This window comes from Microtus ochrogaster, chromosome 5 (genome assembly GCF_000317375.1).
Source record: "Microtus ochrogaster isolate Prairie Vole_2 chromosome 5, MicOch1.0, whole genome shotgun sequence".
NCBI lineage: Eukaryota > Metazoa > Chordata > Mammalia > Rodentia > Cricetidae > Microtus > Microtus ochrogaster.
This window is the reverse complement of record NC_022012.1, coordinates 34804483-34822983: the sequence shown is the minus strand read 5'-3', so window position 1 is coordinate 34822983 and position 18501 is coordinate 34804483. Positions and strand designations below refer to the sequence as shown.

The 18501-nt window shown below is 47.0% G+C and overlaps 1 protein-coding gene across 2 annotated transcripts in view; it reads left to right on the top strand.

Annotated features, from left to right (window-relative positions):
• Ubash3b (ubiquitin associated and SH3 domain containing B) overlaps positions 1 to 18501 on the top strand; it is a 142975-nt gene that overhangs the window by 113952 nt on the left and 10522 nt on the right. For both annotated transcript variants that reach the window (XM_013346323.2, XM_026779228.1), the window contains exons 6-10: positions 6176 to 6384; positions 11554 to 11686; positions 13135 to 13255; positions 14829 to 14951; positions 16751 to 16843. In XM_013346323.2, coding sequence (XP_013201777.2) covers positions 6176 to 6384; positions 11554 to 11686; positions 13135 to 13255; positions 14829 to 14951; positions 16751 to 16843 — 679 coding nt within the window. The remainder of the gene's footprint in view (positions 1 to 6175; positions 6385 to 11553; positions 11687 to 13134; positions 13256 to 14828; positions 14952 to 16750; positions 16844 to 18501) is intronic.

Below are 18501 nucleotides of genomic sequence, written 5' to 3'. Positions count from 1 at the left end.
ATCCAATCTAGACAAATGGGTATAAGGCTAGCATCCTTCTTCAGATATGATCAACGTGGCTTTCCAGTCAGTCCTGTGCCTCTCAGAAGGGAAGCGGTTATCTTCTTTTTATCTCAATGGAGACTCGGGTTAGGTGTCACTGGCACAGCAGACCAGTTGAGAGCCAGAGAGGGAGCAGAACAGAGGTCTTCTGACCAACAGCACTGGGTGATCCGTCTAAAGAAAGACCATACATGGCAGACCCGCGTGTCTGCTGCTTCCCTTTCTGTCATGGTTTCAGTTATCAGAAGCTATTATTTTATGTTTCGGGGGATGGCCCAGTGGGTCGGAGCACTTGCTGTGCCAATACAAAGCCCTGAGTTCAGATTCCCGACAGTCATGCTGACCCATGTGCCTGTACGCTCAGCATTGAGAGGCAGGCAGATGAGTCCTAGGAGCTAGTGTATGTACAATGGTGAGCTTCGGGATCGCGGGAATAAGAGGAGAGCAGTAGAAGAAAACATCCAGCCTATTTCTCTGGACTCCACACACACAGGTATAAGCACACAGGGGCGTACCCTTGGCACACACACTCATACATATACAATATAAACACACACAAATTCATAGCCTTTAGATAACTTTTATTACAGTGTATTATTAGAGCCTCTATATTTTGTTATTGGTTATTGTCCTTAACCTACAAGTTAAGTTTGACCATAGCTATAAATAGAAACAAATTTCTACTATACGCTTACACAACACAGATAGGGTATGTTTGGCACTCTCTGCAGTTTCAGGCCTACCTTTTGGGATTTGGAATGAACCCCATGGTTAGTGGAGAACCTACTGTAGTTAGATGAAAATCTTTCTTCAAATTTAATTACATTTCTTAAGCTGTAGTTGCAATTTTTCCCAACTTTTCAACAACAGAGTTCTTGTGGTTAGCATACATCACCTTTTGGCAGGTTTGGTTTTTTTTTTATGCATTCTTAACATGGAAAAATAGAGAACAGAAACAAACAGAACCTCTTGCTGCACCCAGGCAACCTGATTGTTTGGGAAGTGTTAAGATCCGTTCTATGGCTGGGCAGTGGTGGCGCATGCCTTTTAATCCCAGCACTCAGGATACAGAAGCAAGCGGATCTCTGTAAGTTCGAGACCAGCCTGTTCTACAAGAGCTAGTTCCAGGACAGGCTCCAAAACTACAGAGAAACCTTGTCTTGAAAAAAAAAAAAGAAAGAAAGAAAGAAAGAAAGAAAGAAAGAAAGAAAGAAAGAAAGAAAGAAAGAAAGAAAGAAGAAAGATCCATTCTATGAACCAAAGCTTCGGGGTGTGAGGTAGGTGCTTCGGGAGTGTTGAGGGCAGGCTTGGCCTGACTTCCTGATGAGAACACCCTTGGATGTTGGTCTCTCCCTGAGACGGACTAAGCGGACTAAATCTGATCTTAGGAATTTTAGCGCCTCCTGGAATCACCTCAGAGGAGCCCTAATGGACACTAGAGAGGTGTGGCTCCTCAGACTCTTTTTTTCCAAAAACAAAAGCAGAATAAAAGGTCAAGGGGAGGGGGTGTGATTATGCCAGGCCTCAGGAAAAGTCACCTTTGTAAGAGGAGACGGTGGCTGTGGAATTTTACAGGGCTTGTGTTCTAATGAACACTGCCCTCCAGTTAAATCCAAGGGTAACTGCTTTTCTTCACGACCCACATTCTGCTCAGTCTGTGCAGCAGGCCAGAGGCAGCAAATACCCACATGAATTATTTTCTAAAAATAGCTTAGCCCCCTTTATCTCTTATTTGTGAAAGCTCAATTATGACGGTTTCTTCTGATAAGGCATCCACTTCCCCTCTAGGTTCCTTTTGGGGTCTTCTGATCTTCTGGAGTCCCTTGGGTGTGTGACGCTCCCACACTGGTCCTCCATGTCCCCAGGAGGCAGGCTTGATAGAGTGTTCTAGCCAGGGAATTGACAACCAGAGAAGGAGACTGACTTAAGCAAGGACACAGAGCAAAGCCCGGTGTTGCTTAGGAAAACTGTGATGTGTTATCCTTCTGCTGTGTCAGATTCTCAAGTACAGACTCACGGGTGCCTGGCTGTAGCTCACATGGGCCCTTCCGTGTTCATGATGACATTGAGCTGAAGCGCTTAGAGCAACCAGCCACAGACGTGTAGGGAAGAAAAACAGAAAGTAGACATTTTGGAGCTTCCATTTTCTGCTTCGAACCTGGCTTGCTCGTTTTTAGCCGTAGTTAGATTCACAGCTACGATTTCTGTCATTCACAGGCTAGGAATGTAGCCCAGTCTGTAGAGTGCTTGCCTTGAATACATGCGCGATCCCTGGATTCAGTTCCCACAGTTGTGTGAAGCTGGGTGTGGTGGTACACACCTGTACTCCCTGAGGCAGGAGGATTGGAATTTAAACGTCGTCTTCAGCTACACAGTTGAGTACAGGGCCAGCCTGGGCACTTGAGTCCTTGACTAAAACAAAACAAACAACAACAAAAAATCCAACCAACCAACCAACTGAAAAGCGGAACCAACAACCAGTAGGCTAGGGAGCTGACTCTGAACGCCAGAATTCAGCAACCCAGCACTTACAGAAGGAAAAAAAAAGGCACCTATAATCTTAGTATTGGGAGGCAGAGACAGGAGGATTCCTGGAGTTTAGTACATAGCCGATCAAGTCAAATCAGGAAGCTCCAGGTTCAATGAGAGATCTCTTTTTTTTTTTTTTTTTTTTTTTTTAGCTTAACAAAAGATATTCTTTATTCTCTGTCTGTTAATGTTCACTCTGGTAAAAACTTCACCTCCAAAGAGGAAAATGTACATATGGACACTGACAGAATTAAGAAAAGGGTCCTTTGTGGAAGGCAGCTTCGTAATGGGATGGTAGATCCCTAACACATCTTTGCTGTCTTAAAGTCTCAAAGTAGACTGTTTGTGGGAGGACCACATCTCTGCAGATAATTTTTTTTATAATTCTTTTTTTTTATTGAGAAAAGGAAAAAAAAAACAAGTTTCCACCTCCCCCCCTCCTCCCACCCTTCTCCCCTTCCCCCCACTCCTCTCCCCCTCCCTCTCCAGTCCAATGGGCAGTCAGGGTTCCCTGCCCTGTGGTAAGTCCTAGGTCCTCCCCTCAATGAGAGATCTTAAAAAATAAGGTAGTGTCGGGATGGAGAGAGCTCGGCAGTTACAAGTACTTGTGTTCCAGAGGACCCAAATTCAGTTCCCAGCCCATGTCAGAGGGCTCACAGCTGCCTCTACTGGTCCTCTTCTGGTCTCTGAGGACACCCACACATGTGGTACACACACACACAGACACACACAAACACAGAATTAACATGAAGTAGAAGGTAATTGAAAAACACTCAACATCGGCCTCTGACCTGCACACACCAAATGGGCACACAGAAGCATATATTTTTCCCAGTTCTTAGTTTTCCCCTTTCTAAGGTGGAAATCTTTCCTAGACTGTTGCAAGGATGTGGGAGACCTGCGGGAAGCCACCCTAACAGCTAGCACAAGGCAGGTACCACGAAGAAATCCCACACTTCCAGCTTCTCTCTGGTCAGCTGCCTTTGTGTTGGTCTCTATGGTATAATGAGGGAGGAAGAAGCTAAACATGGCACGAGAATCATTTTTTTTTAATGTTTGTTGTTTTCATTTTATGTGTATAGGTGTTTTGCTTGCATGTATGTCTTTGTACCATGTGTGTGCTGTACCCATAGAGACCAGAAGAGGGTATCTGATCGCCTGGAATTGGAGTTACAGCATGTGAGTCCTGGGACCTGAGCCCAGGACCTCCAGAAAAGCAGCCCATGTTGTTAGCTGCTGAGCCAGCTCTCAAGAATTCTTAGAAAGAGACACGAAACATAAAACAAGGAAATGGCACAATGCAGGGCAAGTTAGGCCCAGGTCTCATGTCCCTCAGATGTGGGCTGAGTTTTTGTATCTACTTTTGGGGTGGAAAGCAGCAGAGAGTACTTGAGTCTGGGTTATTATTCGTTTTTATATTGTTGCTGGGAACTGTACCCCAACCCAGAGTACGCAAGCGCACACTCCACCACTGAGTTACACGCCCGGCCTCCAGCTGTACTGTTAGATTTGATGAACTCTCTTCACTTTTAGGTTATAAATTCAATCAACCAAAGTTATTTACTGACCCTCTGATGTATGCCTAGGATATATTGTCTCTGATCCTCCTTACGCCTTGATGTTCCCAGGGGTAGCTGAGGCAGGATGCTCAGCGTGAAGGGCTACTTCTCTGAGCTCTTCTGAGGGAAGGCTGCTCTACCAGGCTTAGGGGGATTTTGAGCCCTACCTAAGCTGTGCCCGGGTAGCTGAGGGGGTTGACTGTGTCCTGTTCTGGGAACAGTTGTGCTGCCAGTCCCTGCATCGTCACATGACCAGAATTGAATGTGAAAGATTTCTAGTCAATAATTCTTTGTCTCTGAAGACAATTTTTTTTAAAACAATTCAGCAGAGCCCTTGGCTTGCGTGATCATCAGAGAGGGACAGGAGAGGGAGAAAGGAGGTGGGCAGAGGACAGGCAGCCAGCAAGCAACTAAAGATAACTGGAGAATTAGAGACGGAAGCATGCACCCTCATTAGAAGCACCAGGGAGACAACCTATGCGTTATCAACTTCATTCTCTGAGAGAAACCACTTTCCTGGCTCTTTTCTTTAGAGTTTTGCAGAAGAAAATGGTTTATTTGGTTCTGTTGGATGCTTTATTTTGCTTTCTTTTGAGATAAGAATTCGCTCTGTAGCCCAGACTTGTCTAGACTCACGATATAGACCAGGCTAACCCCAATCGCACATCTCAGCCCTTCACCAGCAGAGCCTTTTCATTATTACATGTTTTGGTGGCTCGCCTTGATGTCAGCAGCTGGCTAGTTCACAAGGCCACCCAATGCTGGCCTCAGGCCCCAGAGTCATGACTGGCTGCAAAGAGTACCCTCAGTCAAGAGCCAGGAGTCCTGGATCACTAGAAGTACCCATGCTTCTGTCCTCCAGCATTTTCTTAGGGCGCCTCATTTAACTTTCATAGTCTAGGTATTGGTGGAGATCAAAGCTGAAGACTCAGCAGATGAGAACCAGACGCCTGTCACTGTCACCTCTGGGGCCTTAGGGAAGGCTGTGAAAGCTTCCCCCTCCTTTCTGGCTGTCCAGAAACAAATAAAATAGGATACAGTTTTCCTTCCTATTGAAAGCTCTTGCTGGTAATAAAAAAAAATACAAAACAAATGTCTAAAGCGAAAAAAAATGTCTTAGGTCTGGGATACTTTTCTATACACCAAGAAAGGAAGCACCCCCTCCAAGTAGGCTAACTCAGCCACATGGCCTGGCCTCATGTGTGCCCTGGGGTCTTGTCTGAGCTCAGAAAAAGGACATGTGGCTTCCATCTGTTCTCTGGTGGAAGCTGGTTACCCTCTGATACACACACTGGTGTCTGTGAGAAAGAACTTTCTTTTCAAGGTCTTTGTTACAATTGTGGGGCTTAAGGAGCCTTGAAGTTACGGGTTTGTTTTGCTCTATCAGATGAATCACATAGAAAAAGCCATCCTTCCAGAGTGGCTAGAAGCACTTACTGCTCCTGCAGAAGTCTGGAGTTTGGGTCCCAGTACCCACATGGGCAGCTCACAATACAGTAACCACTTCCAGGGGATTTGATGCCCTCTTCTGGCCTGCAAGGGATCCTGCATGCAAGAGCATGGAATATATACACACAGACAGACAGACAGACAGACACACACACACACACAAATAATAAATAAATTAGGGCCATACAATTGACTCTCCATCTGGCCTGTCTGTGAGCATGTGTAGAAGACAAGTTTCTTCACACAATTCTTTCTGCCCAGTGCTTGGCACAGCAGCTAGAATAGGGGAAATGAATGTCTGTATGTCCAGCAATTGCCCAGAAAAACCTTTCAGGTTTCTGATGAGTTCCTGAAACCCACTTCTGAGTCCTGACATGAAGTAAAAGCATGGCTGGGAGGTCTGGAACACCAGACACCTACCCATAAGACCCTGGTGAGAGGAGGAGCTTTCTGACCAGGAGCCAGATGTGCCGAGAGCCTGTGAGCCCAGGGACTCCTGTTCATAGCACACTTGGTTTTTGTGTGTGTTGACTCTGGTCTACTGAGGTGCTCCAGAGGATGGTGGGTGGGTCTCACATGTCCTCTCCTTTTTGCAGACGTTACAGGTGATCTACCCCTATTCCCCTCAGAACGATGATGAGCTGGAGTTGGTCCCTGGGGACTTCATCTTCATGTCTCCCATGGAACAGACCAGCACCAGCGAGGGCTGGATTTACGGCACCTCGCTGACCACCGGCTGCTCGGGGCTGCTTCCAGAGAATTATATCACCAAGGCGGATGAGTGTAGCACCTGGATCTTCCATGGGTAGGTAGACCTACTCTCCTGCCCCTGTCGGTGACACCACCTGGTTGGCTTCCTAGTGGCTGCTCTCCATCTCTGGCTGGAAGATAGCAACATCTCATGCCAAGCATGAACTGTTTCTGGGCTTCTGTCTACTTCAACCTGGGCCATTACTCTGAGGGCGGGGCGCTTCTCAGAGCAGCTAGACAGATTCCATCTATGTCAGCCCGATCAATGACATAAAGAGACTATAAAATCTAGGGACCTAAATGTAGCCCTCATTTGCTAGGTGACCCTAAGCGAGTCCTCAGACCTGGCACGAATGTGCTCAGGCGACAGACACTGTGTTCAAGGTGACAGGCACCTGTTGGAACTTAACAGGAGTATGATTCCTCACATTCCTTATTGAGGTGACAGCCACCTCACTACTCTGCTGTCCTCAGCGCACACTGGGGTCCAGTGTCCAAAATGGATCACATCGTATGGCCAGCTTTGTCCCGGTTATAAACAGGAACACAAAGCTACTTTCTCCGCCCCAGGGAGCTCAAATCCAGCTGCCAGGCTTCACATGCAGGTTTGGTTTTCCCTCTGTTTTGTTTCTTCCCTGTGACAATGTTGCTGAGAGGCAGAAGCCCTGAAAGCCTTGTGTTCTTACCTCCCATTGTTCTGTTAGAAGGGACCAGAGCAGGGTGACTTCTGCATCCTATTTTCCCAGGAGGCAAAAGAACCAAGAAGGTTCCCAGACAAACCACACACTCAAGATGGGAAAGAAGCCTCTTCCTTCCTCTGCCTCATGTGCCACCCCACCGCACTCTGTCCCCAGCCCACAGGCATCCAGAAGTCTCATGCCCGCAAGCATCCAGTTTTGTTTTAATGTTTCTGAAGCTGAAAATATAGAAGTTGAGACTCTAATCACCATTTTATCCCATAAAAATGAGGAAGGGCTGGGAGAGACCACTCTGGTAAAGCTTGTAGCCCCAGTGCTAAGAAAGCAGAAATGGGGGTGGGAGGTGGGTGGGTTCAACCAGCCTAACCTACTAGTGAGTCTCGGGTCAGTGAGAGACTCTTCAAGTAAAACAAAATACAGCCATGTATCACATTTGTAATAGCATTTGGGTTTGGGGTGGACTTTGTACACAGTAATGGGACCTTGAATCGTGTCATGCAGCGTGCTAGCAGCTTAGTTTAAGCTCCCCCACCCCCCCCCCCCCGTTGCTATTCTGACAAATCACTTCCCAGAACATCTCCCCAGTAAGTGGCTCACGCACATACTGAGAACTGAAGAATTTGCTTGATGAAGCACAGCTTGTGGGTCTCTTTGTTAAGCAGTGGGGCTAGATGTGGGGGAGCACACACATGAAGTCCTGCTCACCCTTGTAAGACTTTCTGTGTAGCCCTCCTCCCTGAACTAGAACTCAGGCTCCACCGTAGGGGAAACTGACTGACCTCACTCAGGGCACCATGGAAGGTCTGTGTGTTATCTTTTATTGTGAAGACAGTTGTTGATGTTATCTCCTGGGAACTCTGCTTTCAGTTAAAGTACCAGGTTCACCGCTGGCTCTGCGAAGAGTGTCCGGATGCAAGGGTTAGGCGTTGAGGCTCTGCGATTACGAACTTGAATTTTAGTCGCATTATATCCAAATCCTAGCTCTCTCGTATACCAGCGGTGCAGACTGTGCCCAAGCTGAGTTACTTCTCTGGGCCACCAGGAAGGAAATAATCATTGCATGGAGAGTAGAGGGTGTAGTGGTGGCTTCAGGGAAGGTCAGTTTTCCGAGGTTTGTGGTAACTACAGCAGTACTGTCTACAGAACGCCCACTAGGGTTTTGATGATTTTTTTTTCTGTCTCTGTTTACCAGACCTCATTAAACTGAAGGTCTCTTCCGTAAAAATATCCCCATAGGTGAGCTGTACTTGAATGCTTACCGCCAGGGCTAAAAATAACTCGCAGAGGCATAGCTCAGCTCTGTAAGACAGATCTTCTCACGGGAGCCTAACCAAAGATGGACAGTCCTGGAGAGACACATGAGCCGCCTGTCTGGACCCTGGCTGGCTTCATGAAAAACTGTAGAAAGGGTTAAGGCAGTGTCCAGAGACTTGGGGTGTCAGTGGCTTTTGTACCTCTCCCCACCTGGTGCTCCTCAGCCTTCTGGATGGCTAAGAAAATGCTCTCTCGCTGCTCTTTCTGGTGGCCATTTGTCCCTAAGTGTCCCTAACTATTTTCTGGGTGATGGTGGCCCACTGTCCTCTACAGTGGGGTGAGCTTCTGGCCTTCAGACAGGCCTAGCATGTTCTAGGCAGGAACTGGCATCTTTCTATTCCCTGAGAAGGGGTTCTGGGTATCAGACCTGCATCCTCTCCACCCTGGTCTGGCACTGTCCCCGCCCTGTCTCAGGGGGAGCCAGGTCCTTTGATTGTAGTGACACTGAAGACAGCAAGGAAGCTGCCATTCTCCTCCCCAAGGGAACTGGAGGGAGAGAAAGGCCCTATCATTTTCTTCCCAGCTGTGATAAAGTAAAGACGTTACAGACACAGCCCAGGGAGATGTCGGCATGATTCCAGACAGCTAGACGTTGAAGGCCTGAAGCTTTGATGAGCCAGACAGAGAGACTGAAGCTTCTTCAGTTGTATGCCTTTGAGGGGGCTCTCTGCTTAAAATAAAGCAGAACAGCTGGCCTATTAGAGTGTGTGAATGGCTCGGATTCCTTGAGCTATAGTTACTTAAATTCACTCATTACAGGTTTAATTTGACTGTGCTGTGCATCATACTGAATAGACATGCCTTGTTGAGATACAAGCCTCTGGTTCTCTGACTCTGGACCATGGCCTGTCGGGAGCAGGGTGCAGCCAGGAGCACCTTCGTGCATCTGTATGCACAGGGCTGCAAATCTCTCAGGGTCTGACACCTTCGCCTGAACATATCGTCAGGCTGAGGGCACAGCTCAGTTGATAGAGTGTTTGCCCCGCATGCCTGAAGCCTGGGGTTTGATCTTCAGCATCATAGAGACTGAGCATGGTGGTACATGCCTATAATCCCATCCCTTAAGAGATAGAAGCAGGGGGATCAGGAGTTTAAAGCCAGGCTTGGCTATGTGTAGAGTTGGAAACCAGCCTGAACTAACTATATGAAACCCTGTCTCAAAGGAAAACAAAAATTGGTCTGTCATTTGTAGGGGGAAAGCGGAGGTATGGGGGACTAGGAAGGACAAAAGGTGTGCCACAGTTCTAAAATCATGAGATATCCTGAAAACAAAAACACAAATCCAAAACACAAATCCAAAAGGCCACAGTTCTAAAATCATGAGATATCCTGAAAACAAAAACACAAATCCAATCAACTTCTAACCTTTGATCTGACTGTATTACTCATGGGTATTTACCATCGACTTTAAGGCAGCATACAGTAGCATTTATTGAAGTACTGGTCATAGTAGCCAAATGATGGAACCAGGCTAGGTGTCTTCAGCAGAAGAGAGAATAAAGAGAATGTGGTAAATATGAGTGGGATTTGATGTAGCGGAAAACAAAACAATGTCCACTTGAAGGGAAGTAGCTACAATAGGAGATTATTATCGTAAATGAATTAAGTCAGACTCAGAAAAGCAAATATTGCGCGTTTTCTCTTACTTGTCTATCTTAAATTTTATACAGGTACATAAAATCACATACACGTACATACGTACATAGGTATGACATGAACATAGAAATCAGACTGTTTAAAGGAGTTCAGAGAACTGGGGGGGAGATGGGGTAGAGGGAGAAAGGGTGATCAAAGTACATTATCATTTTTTGTTTTTGTTTTGTTTTTCGAGACAGGGTTTCTCTGTGTTGCTTTGGAGCCTGTCCTGGAACTTGCTCTTGTAGACCAGGCTGGCTTTGAACTCACAGAGATCTGCCTGCCTCTCAACATTTTTTGAAATAAGATATTTGTGTACCCAGACCACAACCACCAGACAGAATCTCTGTGTAGCTGTCCTGGATCTTGCTGTGTAGACCAGGCTGACTTAAGAGTCAGAGTTCTGCCTACTTTGCCTCCAGAGTGCTGTGATCGAAGGGGTGTGCCACCACACCCAGCATCTAAGTACATTATGTACTTGTATGACAATGTCCTTATGAAACTAAGTACTGTGCACAATGAATATATGTTTTAAAAAAAAACAAACCAAAAAACTAGAGGTAGGCAATTTTTAAAAACCCGAAAACCAGCTTTCTTACTGATTTTAGAAAATATGGGAAAAAATTCAAACATAAAATTCTAATATGCATACTGTGTTAAAGACAAATACTGCAGAGTGGGTGCCTGCACAGATCACAGGGTTCACAGACACAAACCCAGAGTTGGTTGAGCACAGCAGGCTTTACCAAGCGCGAGAAATTAAAAATTCAAATACTTCCTTTTGAGACTGCCCGGTGACCGGGGAGATGTTTGTTGGATCTGCCCAGTGGCCGTATTTAAATAGCAGCCCTCAGTAGAGAAAGCTTTGGAGAGCCGTACTGTGTGCGGAAATTTTCAGTGCGGCATGTTTGGACAGTCCTGTTCTTAGCCAGAGCGCCTGTGGGCCTGCAAAGTTACAGTGGCATAGTCAGAAATAAGAGTTCTTGGCTCACAGCTCCAAACATCTGGCAGGAGTCAGCTCCTCTGAAATAAGCCAGCTTTTAATCATCTCCTTGAAGTTGCTATGGAGGCGAGCACAGTGCTGGAGGCTGAAGAAGGCAGGTTGAGGGACAAGGGGTAAGACTCTGCTCCTGAGCCTCATAGCCACGGGCAAGTGGCGCTGGGAAGACATCTCCCCTCGCATTCCTCGGATGGAAATTGCCATGGAAAAGATTAAAGGCAGCGGGAACTGTTTGTTTCAGTGCAGCGACAGAAAGAGCTGGAACAGTGGTACATAATTGATACCTCATTATTCTTTAACGTGTATTTGCTGCCAGCCCTGCCTGTGGCATCCTAATAAGCCTAGAATCACTGGGCCCCATCCCTGCCCAAAGAGATGCGTGCATCTGTTCTCAGCTCTGAGAACTGTCCGCCCCTTGTTTATTAACTATGAGACTTCAGTCAAAAACAAGATGTTCTTGCCTGGGGATGGGTGTTCCTGCTCAGGTTCCCAAACACCATGTGACAAGACAGTCCTTTGTGCTAATTCCCATACTCCTGGCCAAAGCAGTTAACCCTTTCCTCTCCTTCCTCTGCAGTTCATACTCCATCTTAAATACCGTGTCACCCAGCTCCCTCACATTTGGTGATGGGGTATTGGAGAGGCGACAGTATGAGGACCAAGGACTCGGGGAGACGACGCCTCTCACTATCATCTGCCAGCCCATGCAGGTGAGGCTGACCATGGGGGTCATGTCGTGTCCTCGAATCTAGTCGGGATGCTCTGAAGACCATCCTCAGCACTGACCTTGCTTCTTTCAAAGGGTCCCTAACCTTACGGGGAGACAAGGTCATAAAAGACACACAGTAGTCTCGAACTAGGAAGAGAAGGGTGAGTGGTGCCGCCTGTGGGCATTGCCATGTGGGCCTGAGCTTGGAAGCAAGGCCATCCCAAGGAAGGAAGAGGAGGCTTTCTCTCACAATAGGGATGACAGCCATATTTGTATCAGTAGAGTGAGGTTCTTAGCGTGGTCATTGGACTTGATAATTCAGTATCTTTTGATAAAAACTTGGGAGACAGGCTGAAGGGAGGAGTAGGAGCTGTCAGGCAAAACAGAGACAGGTTGAAAGTTTAGCATGTTCAGGGTGAAAACGGAGGAGATACACTTGTCTGGAGCCCAGGGTTTGAGTTAAAGAGCATCAAGAAAGCAGGTGGCAAAGTCCACAGCACCAGTCCACCCATTAGCCCTGGCAAAGCAAAAAGAAGCCAGTGGAAGGGTGGTGGCTAGCAAGGGCCTGGCAGCTCAAGGCAACTGGGAACATCAAATGCATCAGCAGGAAGGATGGAGAAACTTCTGTGCCGTGCCGCTAGCAGCTGTGGAAGCCAGTAGTTGACTCAACTTGTCTAAGTCGCCATTGGGAAGCTGCAGCTTAACCCCCTGAGCCCATTCTAGAAAATCAATCTATGTAGTCAGATAACAGAGTGCACATGATGATTGGGCTATACAGAATGTGGCTGGAGGGAGAGAGGACCCAGCAGGTAAGGGCACTGGCTGCCCTTCCAAAAGACTCCAGCACCCACATGGCAGCTTATAGCTGTCTGTAATTCCAGTCCTAGTGTATTCTTCTGGCCTCTGTGGACACTGCACATACTTGGTGCCCATTCATGCATGCAAGCGAAAAACCCATAGACAAAAATAATAAAGTTGTAGAAAAAAATGTGCACAGCAGGGCACTGGATATAAACTAGGCATGAGGCAGACACCTGTGAAGATGGAATTTCTCCCTCCTAGAAGGAACTGATGACGTATCCCTTTGGAGGAGATAGCTGCCCTTCTGGATGATCATCTCTACATTAAGGACAGGTTTGACCCATGACCTGTACCTTAAGTAGCCCTCCTGTTACAGTAGGGGGCAGCAAAGAGCATGGCACTTAATCCTTCCTATTTCAAAGCACCTGCAGGTATCTCTTAGGCACCTGAGAGTAATTTATGACGTCTGTAGGAGGAATTTACTATCCTCGCTTTACAGGCAGGCCAAACTGAACTCAGGGAGGTCAGGGAGATTGTCGGAGTCATATACTGGCAGAATTTGTCCCAGAGCTCCTCTCACTGGGTATCAGGGTGCACCATCTGTGGGTGCAGGGTGTCTGCTTACTCCTTGCTTTTCTTCCCCTGCAGCCCCTGAGAGTCAACAGCCAGCCTGGGCCCCAGAAGCGATGTCTCTTCGTGTGTCGGCATGGGGAGAGGATGGATGTTGTGTTCGGGAAGTACTGGCTATCCCAGTGCTTTGATGCCAAAGGTGAGTGATTGTAGTCTCTCTGTTCATCCAGTTTGACTCTGTGGGTTCAGCTAGCCACAGTTAACCATGGTCTAAGACTAGCAAATGGAAAGGTCTCAAACAAGCTGTCTAGCTTAGTTTGGGTTTCTACTGCTGTGGTGAATCACCATGACCGAAAAGCAAGCTGGGGAAGAAAGGGCGTATTTGACTGACACTTCCACATTGTCAACCATCATTGAAGGAAGGACAGGACAGAAACTCAAATAGAGCAGCAACCTGGAGACAGGAGCTGATGCAGAGGCCGTGGAGGGATGCTGCTTACTGACTTGTTTCCCATGGCTTGCTCCCCATGGCTTGCTCAGTCTGCTTTCCTATAGAACCCAGGACCACCAGCTCAGGGGTGGCTCCACCCAACATGGGCTGGGCCCTCCGCCATCAATCACTAATTAAGAAAATGTTCTACAGGCTTACCGGCAACCCGATCATATGACATTTTCTCAATTTGGGTTCCCTCCTCTCAGATGACTCAAGTTGATGCAAAATTAGCCAGAACACAAGCAATCAGTTTGTTTTATGTTATGATCCCTCCACTCTAAGTAACGTGATAAAATCTCAGGCTGCCCAAGTCTGTCCCATCTGGGTCATCATCCCTTTGTCCAATGTATCCACAGTGCATATTGTACCCATCCATTTCTTACCTGCTATCATCTTAGTTATAAAATCTGCTGTCACCGTATCGTTTGTTTCTCTTCACTGGGTCCTGTAGTCACAGCGCCCTTTCATAAGAATTCCAAGAACACCACAATTCGGTGTTTTATGCGAGACATCTCTGTAACTTGCATTGTGGTCTATCATTTGATTATTCCTCATTGCTGCGGCTGACTTATAAGTTAAATGCTATGATAGGTATGTTTTGTGAGAGTGAAAAACGTAGTCTGTTCAGGATTCGTCCCTGTCTATGGTTTTAGGCATCTAGTGGGGCCCTTGGAATCCATCACAGGTCTCAATGGTGGATGGCCTGCACAGCAATGCATACCCATAACGGCCTCTAGGGGGCGCAGTCAAGCTGCTTTTCTGTACATGTAGTCATCACGTACATGCAGTTACAAAATTCTTGGAATCTCTGAGTCCTTCTTGATTGTTCCAACTTAAAGGGAAAAGATAAGCGTTTTGTCCCCATTCTATAAGCTGAGGTACCAGTAAGCAAAGAGTCACTGTTTCTTGCCCACATTCAGACAACAAAACCAGTTCAGAGACACGTGCTGATTCTGTGACCAGAGTTCCCGCCAAGGCATCTCTGTGGCCCATCTGGTTCCGTTCTCACTCGAGTGGCATTTTAAGAAGGGGAGCCTTGCCTGAGTCTGGTTGTTACATTCACTGAGAAATTCCCTCATCGCTGTCATCCGCAGAAGGGAGGGTGGATTCTAAGTCAGTCCACTGAAGAAAAAGTGTCAGATTCGGTGTTTTCCATTGGCTTCAGACAGTTCCGTTCAGTGTCTCTGACCAAGAAGGAGGAGGGGTCAGGATCACTGAGGAACATCTCACGTAAAGAAAAAGTCTATGAGGTCTTTATTTGTTCTTCTTCCCCCACCAGGCCGCTACATACGCACCAACCTGAACATGCCTCATAGCTTACCTCAGCGGAGTGGTGGTTTCCGAGACTACGAGAAAGACGCGCCAATCACTGTGTTTGGGTGTATGCAAGCAAGGCTAGTGGGTAAGGGCCCCTGAGATTGCATAGTGTCTCCTGGCTCGTTCGACAGACCCACATCATGAGTGTGTAAACACACTTCTTGGGACTTCCGTGTGTGTGTGTGTGTGTGTGTGTGTGTGTGTGTGTGTGTTTTGTTGGTTTTTTTGAGACCGGGTCTTATAGACCACCAGGATGGCCTAGAATATCAGATTTTCCTGCCTCAGCTTTCTTTGGGCTGGGATTCCAGGTAGGCTTCTGCTGGTTACAGACGGGATCCCGGCGAGGAATGGAGACGGAAAGCCAGGCTTGGTTTGCATATGCCACTGGTCTAGTCATGTGTCCCCTGATAGCTCAAGACAGTAGCATCTGCCAGCAGGTGTAAGGAGAGCTGAGGGTGAGGAAGAGGTACAGGGAGGGGCATTGCTGAATTTGCACAGGCCCAGTGACTTTTTGAAGCTGTTCAGTTCTTTGAAAGCATTTCCTGTACTGGCTGTGCAGAAACTGTCGTGTACTCCTCAGTCATCCGGTACATATTTATTGACCATTTACTTCGGGGCGAGTTCCTGGACGAGGTAACTGGGACCCAGGTGTGAATGGACGCACATGTGTGTGTTGTGGGTGGCTGTCAGACTGTATGGCTGGCCGAACAACAAGCCACACAGAGTATGAGGAGAATAGAAAAGAGAAGGGATGGGAGGAAGCAACGAGGATGGAGAAGGGAGAAGAAAGGATGAATAAAAGGCAAGGTGAGCCGGGGTCACGTAGGGGTCGTCTGTAACGAAGGAACAGAAGGGAGAGAGGGGTCTTCTTGGCATTGACAATAGAAACCAAACCGCAAAGATTAGGCATAGCATCGAGAGGTCCCTGCAGCTAACAGCTCACTGAGAAAAGACACAACAAAAGCTTGGCGAGCGAGTTCAGTCCCCAGAACCTACACAAAGGTGGGAGGAGGGAACTAAAGTTGACCTCTGACTTCCGTATGTACATGTGCTCTCCTCTCTCTCCCCCCTCACACACACACACACATACACAACAACAACAACAACAATAATAAATACATTTTAAAAAATGAATAACATTACAGGGGAAGCCGGGCGGTAGTACATGCTTTTAATCCCAGTACCTGGGCGGCAGAAGCAGGTGGATCTCTGTGAGTTTGAGGCCAGTTTGGTTTACAGAGCAAGTCCCAGGACAGCCAGGGATACACAGAGAAGCCTGTCTTGAAACAATCTCAAAGGATTAATATAATGATAGTAAAGAGTACACGGGATGCTGCGAGCTGTTCTTACTTCTAGAGCACAGGTTGAGTCAGGTCAGGAGAAAGGACTGGCAAGGTAACCAAGTCCATGGAAGACACTGACCCCACATGAAGATGTTTAGCGTTTGCCTACTAGAGAAAAGCAGTGGACCACGTGGGGAAGCATTAAAGCATTAGTTGGGTCTCTGATGTTCAAGAGTCTGGCAGCTGAGATTGGGTTCCCACACTGGAATTATAACAAAGTCTGACTAACCCCCTCCCAGTTATCACAGAACGGGTTTCAGCATCTTCCCAGTAAAGGTCAGAGCATTACCCTGCTGGTAGGCCTCCCCACGAGGGCATTTTGTTGCATGCTGGCACGAGAAAGAAAGAAGTCATGAAGAGGCGTGTTGCTTTACCTCTTCTGTGGATGCACTGATGGGGGATCTGGCTGACACTACTGGCTCTCCGTGAGCTGCTGCTGGGGAAGGGAGGTGTGCGGATCTGCTTGGCTTGGTCCCATCGAAGATCAAGATGAAACCCAAGTGACTCCATCATGCTGATTCTCGGCTGATTTGCTCGGCAGGTGAAGCCTTGTTAGAAAGTAACACCGTTATTGATCACGTTTATTGCTCTCCATCCCTACGCTGCGTTCAGACTGCACATAATATATTGAAAGGTAAGACTCGTAGTTTGACAGCGGTTATGTAGTTCATCCGACTGTTTCCTGGCACTTACTGCAGAGTTATGGAGCTTCAAAAACTGAAAGTTTGTTTTTGTTGTTGTTGTTTTATTTGAAACGGTTTCAAGGTAGCTGAGGTTACCCTCAAACCTGCAGCAATCCCCCTGCCTCAGTCTCCTGAGTGCTAGGATTACAGGCTTGAGCCATCTTGGCTCACACAAATCTGTAACTTTTATTGAAAATTCTTCCACAGGGTGACCAACCTTAAACAAAAGTCATACTCCTGGTGATGTCATCCAGATAGAGGGGAGACGCTAATCATTTTTCTCTAAGAATTTTAAGCTGTCTTGGATGGGTTATAGCTATACAGAAATCTTTACACCTTTTATAGACATGATTCTCTCTCTGCATTTAAGTAGCTGAATCTGTTGTTTACCTTTTGTTCATGGCAGCGGCTGAGCTGTAGGGAGTTCCACAGCATCACCATCTTACTTTCTTTGGTTAATTGGAAAGACATACTTATTCACTTATTTTTGAGACACAGTCTCACTGTGTAGCCTTGACTGGCCTGGAACTCACTTTGTTGACTAGATTGGCCTCAGCCTCACAGAGATCCACCTCCCTCTACCTCCTGAGTGCTGGGATTAGGTACACACCACTGTACCCCACAAACTGGAAAGGCTTTAAAAGCCCCCTCACTATAAAAGTACTCAGCTCTCACCCTAAAACCCATGGAAGTTTGTATTAGAGCCGTCTCTATTCTCCCCGCATTGGAAAGGAGATGGGGCAGGGGAGGCAGGGAGGCGGGGAGGCGGGGAGTTGGACTGAACTTGAGCCAGACAAACAAATGAGCCAGAAATAAAGAAGCCAGCCAAGGATTTGACACAACACTTGAGTCCTCTGTTCTTAACCTTAAGTAAACCTTCCTCTCAGTACAGAAGCGTCTGTGTGCTCACTGTGCACAGAGAAACTGGACTAGAGGCGGTGTAAGGAAAGCTGAGTGAGTCTGAAGGGAAGATTTGTGCTCCCGGGGAATCACACTACGATAAAACAGAACGTGTGCACTGCCACATGTAAATGCTGGGTTCCCTGATGGACAAAGCGAGTATTTGTGTGCCGCCCAGGTACAGTGTAAGCCACTGTACCGTCGTGGGTGCCATGAGACTAGCCGAAGGCTTTGAGTTTTGTTCTGTAAGATGTCATGGAATTTACTAGAGTGAGAATTATAGTGTGGAGATGAGAGGGACATGGCGGTGCACACCTGTAATCCCAGCACTCCAGAGGAAGCCAAAGCAGGAGGACTGAGAGTGTGAAGTCAGCCTAGCGCATATAGCGAGACTTTTGTTTCTGGCAGTACAAAGGGAGTCACAAGCTTGGACAGATTGGGTAATGACTTGAGGAGGGGAGACTTTCTCTTCAATCTGCTAACGGCCAGCATGCATGGTGGAGGTGCAGCCAGAGGAAAAAATGTACTTGTTGGTAAATTTATTGTATTTTTTTAGCACATGCTTTGTTCATAACTGTAAAGTTTACCTATTAAATTCATTTACAGTTTACACTGTAAAACACAAATTTATAAATTTGTCCAAACCTGTGTGCTTCCAACTTAAGTGATATATTGAGTCTAGTAGGAAAGCAATCACTGCATTGTTATT